Source organism: Tamandua tetradactyla, chromosome 18, assembly GCF_023851605.1.
Source record: "Tamandua tetradactyla isolate mTamTet1 chromosome 18, mTamTet1.pri, whole genome shotgun sequence".
In the NCBI taxonomy this organism is placed as follows: domain Eukaryota; kingdom Metazoa; phylum Chordata; class Mammalia; order Pilosa; family Myrmecophagidae; genus Tamandua; species Tamandua tetradactyla.
In genome coordinates this window covers 12,526,984-12,546,555 of record NC_135344.1, presented here as the reverse complement: position 1 = coordinate 12,546,555, position 19,572 = coordinate 12,526,984, and the positions used below count along the sequence as shown (strand labels likewise).

Genomic DNA, 19,572 nt, shown 5'->3' with positions numbered 1-19,572 from the left:
TTTGTATACAGAAGAGAGCCGAAAACTGGAAATAAATTAGTGATGTGATGAGGCTGGCTGTTATCACTTTACAAAAGCCTTGTAAACTTGGCAAAAATAACCCCCGGAGTTAGAAATAAAATCAGCGTTTGCTTCTGGGGAATGGTGCTGCTAGGAAGTGGCAGAAGAGAACTTTCAAAGCCAACAGAATTGTTAACTGTCTTCATTTACATTTGTCAAAACTGAATGGACTTTATACTGTCCATTATAAGTTACAATATAGTTCGGTGTATCCACTTAATGTAAAAAATAAAAATCCTAAAAATTCTCTAAGAAATGTAGGATACACTTTAATTTATGTGCAATGGCCAAGCACTTATAAAAATTAAAGAAAATAAATATATTTCAGACTTCAATAAATACTATAAACCAGATTAATATTAGTTAAAATCTGGGATGAAGTGTTTGTCATAAATATGGTAGGGAAAAGTTAATATTCTTAATATATAAATTTGTCACAATCAACAAAAGAAACAGGAAATGTAATGGCAAAAGACATTAACAGAAAAAGAATATAAATGGCTGTGGTAGTTAGATTCAGTTGTCAACTTGGCCAGGTGAAGGCACCTAGTTTTGTGGTGGTGGTCATGAGCCAATGGTATGTGAACCTCATCTGTTGCTAATTACATCTGCAGTTGGCTAGGAGGTGTGCCTGCTGCAGTGAATGATGTTTGACTTAATTGGCTGGTGCTTAAATGAGAGACTCAACGTAGCACAGCCCAAGCAGCTCGGCATTCCTCATCTCAGCACTCGCAGCTCAGCCCAGGCCTTTGAGGATGCAGAAAGAAGTCACCCCGGGGAAAGTTGTTGGAACCCAGGGCCTGGAGAGAAGGCCAGCAGAGACCATCCTGTGCCTTCCACGTAAGAAAGAACCTCAGTTGAAAGTTGCCTGCCTTTCCTCTGAAGAACTAACAAAATAAATCCCCTTTTATTAAAAGCCAATCCATCTCTGGTGTGTTGCATTCCAGCAGCTAGCAAACTAGAACAATGACCAATAACCTTCTGAAAACAGGAGTTTGACCTTACACTGTTAAGTATAAATTAATAGAATAACAAAATGTTATATTTATAACAAAATTTGTATAAATGTCATCAACATACGTATAATAATCTTCTGGCAAGAGTACATGAGAATGAATATTTGACATGCTGCTAATTGGAACATGTATTGGTAAGGAATTTCTGGAAAGCAATTTGACTGTGTATGAGTCTTAAAAGAATTTATGGCATTTGAGCCAATGATTCAGATTTTAGTACCCAATGTAAGTTAATAATCAAGGATATTAAAAATGATCAAAAATTTATGTGCACAAATGAAGTAAACCGTTTGAGTCAATAGGAAAGGAATAAATTATTCAGCTTGATATAAGCTAAAAACTGGTTACTTTTATTGCAGCTTAATTTATATTAAACAAAAATTGAATTGATTTAAATATTCATCAAATGGAAAATTATTTTAAAAATTGTCATAGAATATAGTGGAATATTTAAGTATTCATTAAAAATCATATATCCAAGCAATGCTTAATAGCATTTGAAAATGCTTATATATAATAAGTGCAATGTACAGGGTTCAGTACTTTATATTCAGCACAATAACAATTGTTCGTGAATATTTTTGTATATTAAAATACTTTATTACTTTAACGGAGATTTCTTCTGTAAGAAATAACAGTTTATATGGGAGAGAGTTCTTGAATATGGAATCCACTAATAATGAGGATCAACTGTAGTTTGTTCCTTCTGAGTTGCTTTTAAGATCTGTCAGGTGGGACCAAAGCAGTCTTCAGTCCAGTACTAATTAATCCCAACAAATGGGGTCATATTCTAGTGGACTGATTCATCTATGCTTAATATTATACCAGTGATTCCAGTCTTTGTCTTAATAATTAGTAAATTATTTATTGATATTAGTACCAATATTTTATATTATTGTTTTGTAACGATTGTTAGATATAGAGTGTAGCATGGTCTGAGACTTTCATGTCTCAGAAATGCATTGCAGCCCCAGAACTTTAGATAAAGAGTAAAAAGTGCCATGGAAATTCTAAAGAGCAGGCTAGAGGATGATTGAAGAGAATTCTTCGCATAGGAAAAAGAGCAGTCAGGAGTAGAGTTCTTCCCCCTCTGTATTACTTAGGATTATTTTCCAGAGACCAGAACCAGTGGGAGATCTATCTACCTAGAGGTGTGTGCAGATTTTTTATAGCGATTGGCTTACGTGGCCTTGACCTTGGGAGTTGGCAACTCCAAATTCCATAGAACAGGCCCCAAGCTGGAAACAAAAAAACTGATTCTGAAATCTAGCATGTCAAAGCTCTGTAGGGTAGGACACAGGCTGGAAACTCTCACGAAGGTGCAGTTGTATTCCCTAGGAGAAGCTGGCTAACTAAAGAGGAAGAAATTCTTCTTACTGACTACTGAAATCTCAGTTCTATTTTAAGACCTCTAACTGATTGGGTGGGGATTTGTTGATTGTAGATGCAGTCAGCCATGAATGCAATCAATTGACTATGAATGCTGATCCATCCACAAAATACCCTCACAGTAACATCAGACCAATGCTTGCTTGACCAAATAACTGAACACCATAACCTAACCAAATTGACACATGTAATTAACCAATACAATCTCCCAAGCCCACTGAAGTGGGAGGGCCAAAAATAACTACTCAGAACTTGGGGTTGTCTGATGATGGGGAGACTGCTTGTGGAGTTGTAGAAATATGTAGGTTCTTGCTTGTGGAACTATAGAAACACATTGCCCTGCTCCATGCTGGTACCAGAGCTGTCAGTGTACAAGAGAGTTTGGGGAAGAACCTGAGTTTGGAGATGAAGTGTTTTGTTTTGGTTTTTCTCACCATGACACTGAAGTCAGAATGCAAGATGTTAGCCAAGGTTGTTCATGATGGCCAAAAAAAGAAGACACAGGTCAGTGACTGGACAAGATGCATTTCCATCACTTATTGGGAGAAAGATGTATGAGTTTTCCTATGGACCAAATAGGCACCTTCTAGTTAGCCAGGTTTGAGTCATCTTGAAAAGATCCACACCAAGGCAACTGGCCGGCTGTGACAAGGGGCAACAGCAGGAAGAGGATGGAAGTAAAATGCAGGAGGATCAATGGGTAATCAGGGCATCTCCTCTTCAGGGAACAGGGTGGTGTGGAGGTCTTGGGTGTTGGGTGGTTTTAAGGAATTACCATATACTCCAGAAGGGAGAGCCACGTTTAAATGCCCCCCATATCGTTTGAAATTCAACAGCTAAAAGAGAACATCTTATGATACCAGTTACTTACAAAGAGTTTTTAACTGCTTTTCCTCTCATCCTTCTTCTCACCCTGGAGTAGCCAAAGGCAGGAGATGGAGGAGGAGGCAATGTGGGGAAAGGAAGGAGGAGGATAAAGCAAGAGAGAAAGAGTCACTAAATCATTTCTGTTCTCGGTGATGGATCCTTAACAATGAACTTGACCTAGAGAGAAGAGAGGAATCTTCAATTTGAATGAGAGACTGAGGTTTTTAATTATACAAGTCAGCTAATCTGATACATGAAGATGACTATAGGCTAAAAGCAAATGAAGAGCTAAAGTATATTCCTGAGATACTGCCAGCAGGAAAAAAAAAAAAAAGGAAATCTCATAGTTATCTGAGAGCATTGACAAAGGCAAAATAAAACTTTGTCCGAATTTGTGCTTTGCTACTTTGTGCCCTTTAATGAACTAGCAGCAATAAAATTTAATGATAAAATGTGCCTCCCATAAATACCTGGTTCGCTAATCACATGATTTTTTGGAAGAAAAGTGTGCTTTTGAAATAAAATAATCTCAGTTTATCTTTATTTTGATCAGTAAGTTTGATATAGAATGTGTTTTGCTTTATGGTACCACTATCTAATGGAAACAATTTCTTAAAATGAAATTCAAAATTGTAAATAGATTATACAGCTATTACTAATCATGCATTATCAATTTACATATATAAATATATGTAATAATTATTTAATTTTCTTTAAGTTTTCTAACTTAATTAATGCCTAAAGCATTTAATGAACTTTAGCAAATGTTTAAGCCTCTATGATGTCAAAGATCCTGACATTAAAATCCAGATAATTGGGCAGAGAGAAGGATAAAGGTAAAATAGCATGTAATAAATTGTTCAGAGTCAGTCATTATGTCACAAAGAGCTAAAAAGTGCCTTTATTTTTGTGGGGCTTCCCCTTTTAAGGCATGCTTGTATTTTAATACAAAGAGATGATAAAACCACCCACTTAGCTGGTGTTTGTATTTAACCCCTTCCCTTCAAAAATCTGATGGGTTTGAATATTTATGGATCGCTTGGTTTCCAAATATTTAGGTGTTTTACTTAGTTCAATGTTCAACATAAAATCCTTCTCTTTTGACCTAACTTTCAAACTCAAGACTTCAGAAGAAGAGGGAGAAATTGGAAAAGTGCTTGGCAATCAACTCATAACTCAAAGTTACCAGGACCTTTCTTTGAAAAAAGATTGTATTGGCATCCAATAGATATCCCTCAAATTACTTCTAACTAAGCAAACTAATATATAAAAGATATGTTTTATATTCATGCAACATCATGCCCTGAATGTTCACAATGTCTAGACAATAAATTATTAATACGTAAATTCTAACATCCAATTTTTTAATATTCCTATTTATGATAAGGGAAACTTAATTGAGCAAATACATTTGTTTTCCAGTATGATTCTCCTTCAAAGCAATTTTCCATCTGTACCATTGAACGTGAAAATGACCAAGGAACTCTTTGGAGGACCCATCATCTTCCTTCTTCTAAACTGTCTCTATTCTCTAGATGGTGCATTGCTTCATGTCAAAAGACCTCAGCCCTGATCAAGTCTTTGCTTCCTGCTGCAACTACAGGTTCCACTTACCTCCACCGGCCAGGATCTGACTAGTAGTGAGATTGGGATTTGTTCTTGCCTAAAACTGAATCTGTTTAAAAGACCCCAGCTGAGAAAGGAATGTCGGCCTTTCCTGTGGCTGAGGGCCTTTTGTACCTCTCCACCCTCTGTCCAGCCATTTCCCCTATACCCAACTACCCCTTCTCCCTTGACCTTGACCTCTTCAGATGCAACTTTGTTTTGTGATAACCTCTAGACTGTTCTGTGGTTGTGACCTTGTGCTTGTGACCTGGACCGTGTGCCCTGTGCCTCCTTTGGGTGGGGTCTGTGCCTTAACAAGTAGAGAGTAATCTGGCTTTCTAGGTAGCAAAAAGTGTGCAAACAGGGAAAGTAGAGGGCAGGCATGAGGGAAGGGGTACCCCAGGTAAATTTAGTAAATTTCTCCTGCTTTGTAGTGCCTACAGCAGCTGCTGGAAGGGACTGCCTTGGAACAATTATCAAATCATTTTTTATGTGTTTGTAACTGGTCTTCAGTGATTTTGATACCTATAGCCTTAGACCATCTGGCACTTATTAAATTCACTTATGTATTTTTTTCCAGATTTCTTCAATGCTCAGAGTAATGATGGCACTCCATCCCTGTTTATTATTAATCTTATCTGCTAACATTTGATCATGTAGACATTTCAGTGAAAATGAGTGGTTCTTCTGGGTCCTCTATAATACTCTTTAGATTATGCGTAATGCTTCACGTGCCATCCGTTTACAGGACACTCGATGTCAGGATGCTTTTTTACATGTTCTGTTTTTTTTTTAAATATTAAACTATGGATGTGAGTACAAGGGTCAATATAGCCTTAGCAGAAACATAATAGGTTAATGATATTTCTTTGTTTAATATTTTAAAATAATTGTTCTTATTTGTTGGCATTTGGAAATGATTCATAGTTGCAACCTTCAAATTTTGGAATCAGAAAAGAAAGGATTTAGAGAAAATTTTATTTCCATTTTTGTGTCAACAATATTTTCCCTATATGCAGTAGATGCCACTGATATATGATGTGTTTCAAATGTAGAAGCCGAACTTCATCAAAAGGGTCTCTACCAAAGGGAAGAAGCTTGCTGTTCAGGTGTTATCTATATGCTTTAGTCACTCCGTTGAGTCCAAGTTTCATTTATGCTGTTATATGAGATCATGCCCCCTTTGGTTTATTACTTGTAATCCCATTGGAGTGGGGACTGTGTGGCAGTGTGAGTGATGTATTTAATGCTAAATGTCTCTACTTGTTTGCACAGAAGAATTGCAAGATTTAAGGAATGTATATATATTTGGGCTTATTATAATGCTCTTTCTTCATTTTTCAAGTCTAGAATTAATCTCAATTTGTCATTTCTTTAGGAAATGTATGTGAAATCCATATACATATCATTTTCATGGGTCAATCATCTAAGTAAAAATGAAATTAATAGACTATCATTTGTCCAGAAATATATAAACACTTGAATATAAATATTGTCCATAAGGTTACTAATCCTTAAACTATCATGCTTATGTTAAACTAAACCCATTTGACTGAATATTGTTTGTTTATATTCATGAATCCATATTGTACAAAGTATCTGTTACAGAAAAGGTTCTATTGCACAGATAATTCCAGTACCAGCAAATATTCAATGTTTAAAATCCTGACGTTATGATGGATAACTACACATTCCTAGATATATCAGTTCTTTTCCAATTGCAGCTGTACCATTATACCTCTCAAAATAATTAATCCAATGGCACTGCTTTTAAAGCACTCTTCACAATTAAATTATAGCTCACAAAAATGTGTCTACCTGCAATTCTTAAACTCTTCATTATCATGACTCGTTGTTTCTTGTAATTCCTCCATTCTTCATCCCAAACTCATCATGGCATGTATTTATTTCCTTTATACAGTCCACTAATATTTATTGATCAGCTACTATAAACTCAACACAGTGCTAGGATCTAGGGATATTTTAAAGGACACTTTACAGGACACAAAAAGTTCTTGACTTCTTGAAACTTACAAGCTAACATTATTTTTCAAATGAAGTGAATTAAATACATTTGAATAGAAAGTATGGGTTGCATAATTTTCCACTGAAATATACAAAGCAAGGTTTGGAATCACTGTCAAATAATCAGAATTCAAACCAATGAACACCCAGGAATGAAAGAAGTTTTGCTTTATATTTTACTTAAAACCATGCCTTTAGTTTTACAGAAGGCAATAATGGTTATTGGTAGTTATCAAATGCTGAATTCGACCTTGAATACAATTTGTTTTGAGATAGAAATTGCGTTATTATTTTTTTATGCAATGCTTAAGTAACTAGTAAGTCAGTCTTAGTGTGCATTAAATTCTTCCTGTCACAGAAAATGAGATTGTTTTTGCTTAAAAAAATAAAATAAATGTCCACAGGACTGGTATATACTATATTCACGTTGACTGTGTAAAGTAGTAGGCAAAAGCACCATTAGGGCAGTGACCTAATTTTTGCATTGTACAATTTGACCAGTGCATCCTCACCATGGAGAATGGGATAAAAATTTATGAAATGAGTGAGTGCATGAATTCATGGATAATACTTTGATAAGTAACTCCTCTCCTCCTACACAAAGTAGAAGAGGGTAGTGTTTTGTAATATGTATCGGTGTCATCAATGGAAACAGTGATGCTTTCTAAAGTCTGATTACAAATTAATGCACCACTGCCATAAAGAGCCATACCTCTTTTCACTGCATTCTCTCCATTCTTTGTTTCTTTGCAGAACGATTCAATGTGTATCTCATGCCTACACCAAATCTGGATATTTATGGTGAATGCACCATGCAGATTACGCACGAGAATATCTATCTCTGGGATATCCACAACGCCAAGGTCAAACTGGTGATGTGGCCCCTCAGCTCATTGAGGAGATATGGTCGGGACTCAACGTGGTTCACATTTGAGTCAGGAAGGTAAGCTCCAAGTGCAGAGCCCAGGGGCAGAGACATATAAGCGATTGGCTCTAGAGGGAAAGGCTTTGAGCACTGTTTCCCAGAATACCTATTATTTTTTTAAAGGATGGAAGTTGCAAAAACGTATCATTGTTTTCAGATTCCTGCTGATAACCTGGGTAAAGTTGTGTTGATTATGCAGCAGTGTTATTATCTCTTTCAAAACAATGTCAGTCTCTTAAACTGACATCCAAGTAGTTTCCTAATGATTTTAATAAAGCAATATATATTCCAATATAATTAGAATAAATGTATTTTGGTAGGTCTTCACATAATAGGATTCTCATAAAATTCAAAATGTTCTTGCTTGCATTATTCTTGTGATTTTTTATAAAGAAGCAGTTTTGAAAGGAGTTTTATACTAAATTGTTTAAATATCGCTTTTTAAGTTTGCCATAAGTTAGTACAATGTTCCTCTATCCAGAGTTTTATGCTAATAATATTAGTTAAATATAAATATTAATTCAGAATTACTGAAGAAATTGTGGTAAATCTATAAGATATGAAACCTGCAATTCCTATTTTAAACTTGGGTACGTCAAAACAAACATTCAAACACATAGTGAGAATTCATAAATGTCTGAAGTGAACGCTTCACAATCATTATCCATAGATAATGGCTTAGACAAGAGCTACAACCAAACAAATTGATGTCTTTATGCCACAACCACTTTGTGGCATTATTGGCATGCACCCAAAATAAGCCTTAGGTTTTGGGATTCTATGGAAGAATATACAAACGTGCCACTCCTCACACTGGGCCATGACACAACAGCCTGAAAATGAATCTGGGGATGGAAAGGTAATGGCAGTGAGCTTTCATTTGTTTGATATACCAATTTATAGTTTGTAACTTACTTTATGCAAAACGTCTTAAGGTTTATTCAAGGTTAGAGTCCAGTAATAGCCATGTAGGGTAGGTCACGTGTCTTTTAAATACTTTAAGGAGAGCAGAGAGAGACACCCGAGCTGGGAGGAGTGCAAGGGAGGTTAAAGCCTCGCGCGCACCGATGCCCTGGAGAGCCGCTGTCCACAGGGCCGAGTCGCATTGAGCTCACGCCACAGTTTCTGTCTCTGCTTGGACTTCGACAGGGCAGTAATTGCACTGTACATCGCATGATGAAATAAAAATTCTCTTAAGAGAATGAGTGTTTCTTAGACATCTACCCAATTTGTGAAAAAAAATTTATAGGGCTATGAAAAGTTATCATAAGCTTAGAGCTTTGCTGACTTAAAATCGGTGAAACATTTTTACTGACCTTAAACAGTGTGTGCACATGAATGGACTGTTTGGCTTGTTTTCTGTTACTCAGCAGCACCATCTCAATGACCCCAATCTTGGGGTCCTTATCTTCCTTGATTTAGGTAGAACAGTTGAACTAACTTGTCTGCCCCTCATTTCAGTAACTCTCTACACTGACAGTGTAAAGAACACAATAGGATTTTAAATAATAAGTAGCTTAAGTCTCCTTTTATTGTGGTTATCCGGAATTTTTACTCCATGCGTACCTGTCCTCATTAGTTCTTTGCTAATTTCTTGTTTCTTCAAAGCCTTTCTGAGCATGTACTGACTCAACAGAGATTTTAAATTGATATTCTAAACCAAAATAGCAGATTACTTAATGTGCAGCTTGGTTTACCTGACAAGTTTCTAGCAACTTGATTTCTATTAATTTAAAAAAACATTATAAATATAAATAAATTTCTAGCAACTTGATGATTTCTATTAATTAAAAAAAAACATTATAAATATAAATATATCAGAATAGATAAGGTCCAGTATCCAGGATTTTTGTTTGTGGTGTGTTTTGTTGATTTAAGAGGGGATTTTTTTCTTTGTTTCACTCTTTGTCAGAATAACGTCTTAAAAAAAGCAAATATTTAAAAATCTAGAAATTTTCTTGCTACTCAATCCACTGCATGCCCTGGGAATCAGAAAGAGCTAGGAAAAGATCACATCTCAGCCACCTATTAATAGTCCATTCAGGCCATTTGCCTCTGGGTTTCAATTTTCTTCTTTGGATATGGAAATTATAACCCCCCCTTCCTAGGTATATTTTTTAGAGGCCACGTGAGTTAGTGTACGTAAAGCAGCACCCAGCACCAAATTACAATTATCTGCTCATTATCAGAAATCATATCTCGTTTCTAGTTTTTGACTAAAGCTTCTACTTAGGTCTGAAGAACTCTCTTTCTAGAGAATTTGCTCAGGTAAATCCTGGGCTACAGACACAGGACATGTGGAGAGATAAAAGCCAGACGTAAAACCCTTTCAGAAAGCGGCATTCAAATGCTCAGGAGATAATTATAAACCCTAAGTCTAGAAATAGAAATCAATCTTACCTGTCATGAGTCAGGAATTTGAGGCCAGGTGAAATTGGGACTCGTGCAACAAGATTTTGGAGAACAAAAAAGGACAAAATGCTCAATGACTGCCTTTATACTAACTGTTTTTTTGGGCATAACTTTATGGGCCATATATGGACCAGTAGATATCTTTATCATGACACAGTCAGTAGGATATACAAGAGCTCTCTAATTTTCTATCTTAATTCTTTGGAATATGCAGAAACCCCAATATTACTGTCCTTGAGGAAATCAGTATGTACAGCAGTGAAAATCAAACTTCCTTAAACTCAGATGTTAATCCAATGGAATCTATAACAAAAAGCTACTAGAACTAAATGATTCAGAAAAATTGGAGAATATGAGGACAATATAAAAAATGCAATTTAATTTTTATGCTAGTGATGAATAATTGGAAAAGATTTTTGAAACTATCATTCATAATGGCATCAAAATGTGAAATATATATAGATGAACTTAGCAAAATATGTGCAAGATTTGGACATTGAAACTATGAAATATTGCTGAGAAATTAAAGAATCCCTAAATAAATAGAGATATACACCATGTTCATAGATTGAAAGACACCCTATTGATAACTTAACAATCTTGTCCAAATTAATTTATTGATTAGTGCAATCCTGGCAAAAATCCTGAACTTACTTTTCTGAAGTAAATATTGAATTGACTCTAAAATTTATAAAAATTGCAAAGGACCTAGAATAGCTAAAACAATTTTGAAAAGAAGAATGCAGTTGAAGGATTTCCACTGCCTAATTTTAAGACTTGCTACAAAACCACAATAGTCAGGACAATGTAGTATTGCATAAGGATTGACCTAAGAAAGAGTGGAAAAGAATAAGTTCAGAAATGGATACCCACACAAATGACAAATTTATTTTTGAAAAAAAGGAGCTGAGGCAAGTTAATGTGAAAAGCAGGCAAGTGGTGCTAGAACAACCAGATAATGCATTACAAAGAATAATGATAACCAACTCTTACCTCACCATACACAAAAATGAATTATAAATGGATTGCAGACCTGAGATAAAAACTAAAATTAAAAAAAAATTCTAAGATAAAATATTCATAACCTTGAAATATGATTTCCTAAATCAAAATCACAATCCATACATGGATAAATTGGGTTTCTTCAAAGTTAAAAATATCCATTCTTCAAAAAATGAAAAGACAAGCTATAAACATGAAGAAAACCTTCAAAAAATAGATGCCTGACAAAGGACATATTCAGAAGAAATGAAGAACTCTTACAATGCAAATTAAGAGGACAAATAATTCATTAATGAAATACGCACAAAAATTTTGAACATTGTATAAAAGATATACTAATAAACAACGTGCAAAAGAAAAGATGTTCTCATCATCATTAATCACCAGGAAATGCAAATCAAAACCATGAAATACTAGTCCATCCTTCCCCTATGAAGAAATCAGCAACAAACACATTAAATAATGTGAAGTGGCTATGGAGCACCTCTAACTCTTTCTCGTGGCTGATGTGAATATAATCTTTATATTCACATATAAAGATTCTTATATGTGAACAAGAATTAATTGTTTTTCTTTAGAGAACAATTCTTTAGAGAAAAATTGACAGTGTCTTGTGTCCACCATAGGACCCAGCAATTCTGCTTCTAAATTCCCCACACATACACACACAAAGAGAGAAACCAATAAAATATGTGTACCCGAATGTTCTTAGTAGTTTTATTCAGAACGGTAAAACATTTGGAATCACCCAAATGTCCTACATACGTAGCACATAGACAAATTGTGATGTATGTACACAGTGGAACAGTACCTACCCATAACACTCAACAGTGTGCAAGAATCTCATAAGTGTTATACTAAGCAAAATGTGTGATCCCATTAATAGGAAATTCTACAGTTGGTGAAACTAATCTATAGTGACAGAAACAAATCAGTGAGTGCCTGGGGTGGGGGACTGAGAGAGACGGGACTGAGGATTTTGGGGTGAAAATGCCCCTACCTTGACTGTTTTGTGAAACATCTTGACATGTGTCAAAGCTCATGAAAATGTTCACTAATTAGTGCTGAATATTACTATATGCAAGTTATGCCCCAATAAGTGTTTTTAAAGTGAAAAAAAAAATGGGAAATAAAGGAGGGGACAATTTACAATTATTTTATGTACTTTCACACCATTTGAAGGTTTGACAATGAATATGTATTATTTTTATGATAAAGCATGTCTTCTGGAAGGTAAGGGCCAAGGAACAAGTGAGAAACTTAGGTATTCTGTGGACAAGCCATCTTGAATGATAGGATATAATCGGACATTTATTCCTAGCTAGATCCAGTAAGAGTAGAAATCTCTTTTCATAAATGAGGCTAGTTTTGCACTTTTTAAATTTGCATCGTAGATCTCTGCTTTACCTTAGTATTGAGAAATTTTTTAAAAATTTTTATTAGGAAAGTTGTGGGTTTACACAGTAATCATAAAAGACGAGACTCCCATATACCACCCCATTATTGGTGCCTTACATTGGTGTGGAAAATTTGTTACAATTGATGATAGCACATTTTTTTTTTTGATAGCACATTTTTATAATTGTCCTATTCACTATAGTCTTTGGTTTAACTGAGGGTTCACTGTTTCTGTAGTGCAAGTCGATGGCTTTTTAAAAAGTTTTCTTTCTATCGCCATATATACAACCTGACATTTTGCCTTTTAAGCACGTTCAGCTATATATTTCAGTGCTGGTCATTTACATCCACAATGTTGTGCTCTGTCGCCACCACCCATCACCAAAACATTCCCATCGTTTCAAGTAAAAACTCCTTAATATCTTACAATGTCTGACTAAAAAGTTAATGCAAGCAATTGAGGGAAAACACAGAAAAAAAAAAAGCTAAAATCATCCACAATTTCCCCATTCGAAGAAAATGGTTTTAAGATTTGGGTGTACTTCGAAATATATTAAATAAATATAAATAAAGATAGTTATCCTATTTTTTTCACTTAATATTATATTGAGAACAGATCCCTGAATCCTTTCAAATCCACGTTTAAATGGCTATGTATCTCAACATATGGCTGTGCCCTTAGTAATTAAACATTAGGATGTCTCCAAAATAAACTAATATATGAAAAAGCCATAGTGGACATCTGTGTAAAGATATCAGTGCTGATTGTTTTCTTAGTGGAGCCTTTTAAAACAAGGACCCCTGGGTCAAAGGATGGAAACATCTTAAATGTTCTTCACAATATAGCAAATTGCCATTAATAAAGTAAATCCATTCACACGTCCTCTCATGATACAAAGAGAGTGACCTTCCTGCCCCCATAAACACGAGCATTAAAATGAAGATTTAAGATGTTTCTATTTTGATAAAGGAATTTAATGCTTCATGTGGTTTTGTGTTATTTATTTTCCTTTTTTTATTTTCTTTTCTCTTTCATTTCTTTCTTTATCTATGAGACTGGGGGTTTGTCCTTGTGTACACTGCTTTTGTATATTTTTTCCCATCTATGAATTTTTAGTTTCCTTGCCCTTTATGATGGGGATATTAACTGTTATTTGGAGCATCTGTTTTGTAAATTCCACGCTATCTCACTCTCTTTAAGGACAGAGAGTTTGTCTATGTTTGGTCCAGAGAAATAAAATCGGACGTTGTGTCCCTAGATCAGAAACGGAGGGGGCTCCTGTTTGCTTCCTGGGCTGATTAAAGCAGATAGCGTGAAATGGGTTGGCTTACACAGTAGGAATTTATTTGCTTTCAGTTTTGAGGCCATGAAAATGTCCAAATCAAGGCATCATCAAGGTGAAGCTTTCACATGGGTCGCTTTGTGCTCTGGGGCTGCTGCCTGCCATCCTGCCTTCCCTGCCACACGGCTTGGCACAGGGCAGCATCTGCTCTTCTCTTCCTTCTCCTCTGGTTTCATTGTTTCTGGCTCCTACTTCCATGACTTTCTTCTCTCTCTCTCTTTCTCTCTGTATTCATTCCATTTATATTGGACTCCAGTATAGGGCTAACACCCATCCTGACTGAGGTGGGCCACACCTTAACTGAAGCAGCCTGATCAAAAGGTCCTCCTTACGGTGGGTCCACACCCGCAGGAATGGATTCGGTTTTGAGCATGTGTTTTCTGGAGTACATACAGTTTCAAACCCCCACAGCCCCTGAGCTGAAATTGAGGACACTTTAGAGGGAAGATTAGTGGGGGAAGCTGGGCCAGGCTGCCTGGCCATCCTCGAGCCCAAGACCCACGTTTTCTGATTTTTGTTTTTTGCACAATGCATATTATTTGGTAACAATTTTAAGCCATTTGTTTATAGTACTATGTGTACTAGAAGTTAGTGGAATTGAGTATGCCAAAATACCCTCTTTTTTGTCACTGACAGGCTTTGTTCAAATGCATTATTAAATTTTACCGTAGCACTAAAATATGAAAGTGAACAGTAGGAATGAATCTAGATCATCTTTTTGGAGAAAAACTGGTCATTCATCCTTGTAATTATAACCACATGCCATAAGCCTCAGGGAGCACCCACCAAGTGTGAGGACCAGAAAGATTCCATGGGAAATTTCAGAAGACCACAACATGGGAGATGAATTCATGCCAGCTCAGAGCAATTTCTTTTTTACTATGACACTCTTTAACTTTTCACATTTTAAAATTTAAAATATACCAACTTGCCAGGCATATTTTCTCAAAAAATTACAAAACCTATCCAAGCTTGCAGAAGAGGTCATAGGATTCATGATTATGTGCAATTTTATTCTGAGAAAGGAGAAACTATTTTTTTTAACTGCTGATGTGGCATTTCACTTCATATAACCTTATAAATATTGTAAGTAAATATCAAGATGAGTTCAAATGCACGCATGACAAAATTCAAGTGAGCCCCAAGTCTTTTTTTATGAAAGTATTGCTCAAAACATAAAATCCTGTATTCAGCACACTACTTAATATAACCAAGTCAGTGCTTAAAATATTTTTCTAAATAACCTTGATACTATTACTTCTATTTAGAAGCCTGGGAAATTTGGATTACAGATTTTTAACAATTGGAAATGTAAGACAGTATTTAAATACTATAATAAGATTCTTATGGGAAGATGATGAATTGAAGCAAATGCTAAATGTGATATGATTAAGGATTCTGTGCTGTCATACACAAGTAGGCTCAATTTATCCGTAAACTTTTAGTGGTCAGGAATGTATACAGCCAGACTCCCTTCCCTAATGCATAGAAAAGAAGAAAGAAAAAAGTAAAGAAAAGGCAAAGAGTTCTTAAATATGACAAAGCAGGATCTGAAAGGGAATAATGAACAAGATAAATTGAACTTTATCAAAACTAAAACCTTGGTTCTAGAGAAAACACTTTTAAGGGAATACAAAGATAAGATACCACTCTGGAGAAGGTGTTTGCAAGTGACATATTTGACAAAGTTCTTGTATCTAGGATATAAAAACAACAGTCAACACTCAGCAATAAGAAAAGACAAAAAAAAAAAAAAAACGCTTTCAAAAAACAGGTGAAAGATTTGAGCGGATACTTCACCAAAGAAAATACATGGTTTTCTTTCACTGCTTTTCACACTAAAAGATGATAAACTCAGTCATTAGAGATACGCAAATTGAAACCGCAATGAGAAATCACCATGCACTTATTAGAATAGCTTTTTTTTTTATCTGACAATGCCAAGTGCTAATAAGAATACAGAGTAAATGGAACTTCGTATAATACTGGGAGGAATGTGAAATGGTATGACCATTTTGGAAAGAATTTTGGCAGTTTTTTATAATCTTAAACATACACTTACCTTATGGCCCATCAATTCCACTCCTAGGTATTTGCACAAGAAAAATAAAAACGTATGTCCACACAGAAACCTGCACATGAATGTTTATAGCAGTTTATTCATTATCACTCCAAACTGGACAGCCCAAACCTCCTTTGACTGTTGAATGGAGAAACCAACTGTGGGAAATCCATACAAAAGAATGTTACTCAGCAATGAAATGGGTGTTTCTCAAATGCATTATTCTGTGTGAAAGAAGCTGTATCCAAAAGCCAACATGCTCTACCATTTGATTTATATAACCTTCTGGAAAAGACAAAACTCTAGGAATTAAGAATAGATCGAGGATTGCCAGGGGTTGGCAGTAGGGAGAGAGATTGACTATGGAAGGAAACACAAAGGAATTTCTCAGGATGATAGAATTGTGTTTTATCTTGTTTGTGGTGGTGGATATATAATTACACATTTGTCCAAACCAATCGAACTATATGCCACTATGTGAATTTTATTATATGTAAAATTTTAAATGTAAAAATCAATTTAGAAAAGGAAAATAAATCATTTATGGAAGTTTTCCCCATTAAACACCCTAGAATTAAACTTAAATGTAAAGCCCTATAGCTCAATATTTAAATTGGGGTTATAAATTCTTTACTTCTCTGTTAGAGACTGGCTTTTTAAGTGATCCACTTTACATAAAATTTAACATGTTTTAGAAAGAATGCACAGAGAAAGTTTGACATTTTGGAGTAATTGGAGCAGGAATTGTGAGGGAGAAAGGAGAGAAGGAAGGAAAGGCAGCATCCAATTTCATTACAATGAAAGGAAGGAAAGGGGAGGGAGGGAAGGGAAAAGAGGAGAGGGAATGGAGAGAAGGGGAAGAGCGGGAGACGGGCAAACTAATATTCTAAAAACACCAACAAGTAGCCACAGTCTCACACAGTGTCAATAATAATTATGAAAGGTTTACGCTAGGAGTAGGTTCCATTAATCCACCCTCACTTAAGGAAACAGGAACATTTTTTGACATTAATGCTTTTTTTTAATTTAAAATTCAGAGGCACCTAAGACAAAAAGCGAAATAAAAATACTATGTCCTCATTTTGTCAACTTTAGTTGTGATTTATCATGTTTTCTCATTTTGTTGCAATGTCATCTTTAATGGAGCTTCTTCCTTACTGTTAAGCCAAGAAAATATCTGGCAGTTCAAAATAATATTGAGGGTTCCGTTGTTATTTTTCTGCCTCATAAAGTAGCATAACCGTCTTGTCATTGGAGGAGAAGAAGCCTAGCGGAGAGACCTAGAATTTCATTTTCTTCTGCTCGACGTGTTTGATGCAGAGAATGGGGACCTGAAGGGCACTTCTGGCCATCCTCGGGCTCCCCGCACCCTTGTCTTCCTTCATTCCTTTAGCCCATCTGGAGAGCAGACACCCCTCAAGCTGTTGGGAAAATAACTGCTCTTTATGGGACGCACAGTCCAGGGTGGAGCCCACAGGACGCAGAGTGCTTTGCAGGAATGTGCTAAATGCTCTCCCACCTACAGCCTGTGAGTCAGGAGCTAGAGGAGCAGAGGCAGTGCCACACAGGAAGGCTGAGTTGATGCCAAAACAATCGTCCCAGAGGCTGTGTGTGTGTGTGTGTGTGTGTGTGTGTGTGTGTGAACGCGTGTGCTCATGGTGTGATCAGGGGATATTCCAGGTAGACCAAATGGTTTATGGAGGCATGGAGAAAGAAGGACCATAGCAAATATAAAGTGGCTGGAGCGAAGGCTGGGAGGGAAGGGGGCAGACACCTCTATGCAGCTGCCTTCTCAGGTTCCTCTGAAACTTACCATGTGAAAATACAGACTCCCGATTGGCCATTCAATCTTTCTCCCCTCCCTTTTACTGTTTGTTTTTCTCCCTAACACACTTGATATATTGTGTATGTTTATTCATTTGCTTATTTTGTGACTACCTGGGCCATTTAGCCTGTAAGCATCATGAAGGGAGGAAACTTTGGTTCCCTGATTCATTCCAAGCACCTAGAATAGAGCCTTGCATAAACTATGCACTAAAGGCACACAATATTCTGTCAGATTTAAAACACCAAAAATTCTAAGATCCACCATCATTTTATGTATCACTGTGGGAGAAAGGTACCAATTATCCTATTATCCAAAGTTGTCTTATTATTTAAAATTTTTATTTTATATGTGTTGAAAGACAGAATCACCATAGAATAACATATTGTTCTTTTATGTATATATAAAAGAAAAAGAAGTAAGAAATTAGATAAGGAATTTGTAAAATTTTCTCACAGTTCCCAACTGTTCTGAATCAGCTCAGAGTTATCAGGGCCATTGGTTTTTCTTTTTCACAAAATATCACCTTCTGTGCCATCAGGGACACTCGTGGCACACATTTCTCCATAAAAGAGTGTGCTGCTGTCGCCTCCAGGATTTCCTTCTCTCACCAGAGGCACCTACTCCTCAGGTTTCATGCTAATGCTTACTGCACTAACATAAAAACAACAAGGACTCATGTTCTTTTCTCAAATGGTCATAAAAGTTTTCTCCACTGAAGAACTGCAGTTAAACTCCAGAAGTGAAGTCCCATCCTTGCACAGACGGTCTGTGGAAGGGACGAGAACATGCGCATTGCTGGCAAGACCACGTATATGTAGACGATAGCAACTGCCCCACCACCTGGCAGCTCCCATTGAACCAAGATTGCCATCAGATACGAGATGCCAGAAATAGTCAAAAACACGCTCAAATTTCAGAGATGTTAAAACGTGAAAATATGTGCATCTGCTAAATGCATGAATTAATAAATGAATGCTTCCGTTGTTCTCGCAAAGCCAGCTGGGAGCAGTCTCGGGGGAGAGACCACCAATCCAGGGAGATCAAACCAGAGCCTCGCGTATCTCTCCATGGATTGTATGCTCTTGATTCCAACAATCATTCCTTGATTTAATGACTAGTAATAAAGTTAAGGACTTTTTGAAGGAGAATTTTAAAAAATCTAAAAAGAAAACTGAAACTGTCATCGTGATCCCTATAGACCAATTAGTAAAAAGCAACTCGCATTAAAGTATGTGTGGGTTCAATCAAAATGTGCTGAACTTTAAAGTTAATGGAGCAAAAACTATGAGCAGAGCCTCCATCCTTTGATAAGAACAATTTCCTAAGTCATTTAATTAATGTTTCATCCTAGGAGGAAAAAAAATTCATACTCATATTCAAGTAGCAAGATATTTACCAGATTAGACACAAAAAGAAAGGCACTTAAGTTCGTAAAAGCTTTGTCTTAACATTACTACTTTGGAATTAAAGGAAGCATTTTATATAGACATATAATTTTTTAACATCCCCATACATCCTTGATTCAAATCATCCAAGAGGCTTTCCTATCACGTGCACCATGTAATTAAAACTCAATTGGACATTACCATTTAAATCTTTTGTGATATTAAAAAGCCCATTTATTCTTAGGTGGCTTTCAC

The 19,572-nt window shown here is 36.0% G+C and overlaps 1 protein-coding gene across 1 annotated transcript in view; it reads left to right on the top strand.

Moving 5' to 3' along the window:
* The window catches only part of DOK6 (docking protein 6), a 452,915-nt gene that overhangs the window by 290,350 nt on the left and 142,993 nt on the right, over positions 1-19,572 (top strand). Inside the window, exon 5 of the mRNA XM_077135258.1 lies at positions 7,716-7,905. Within this exon, the coding sequence (XP_076991373.1) occupies positions 7,716-7,905 (190 nt within the window). The remainder of the gene's footprint in view (positions 1-7,715; positions 7,906-19,572) is intronic.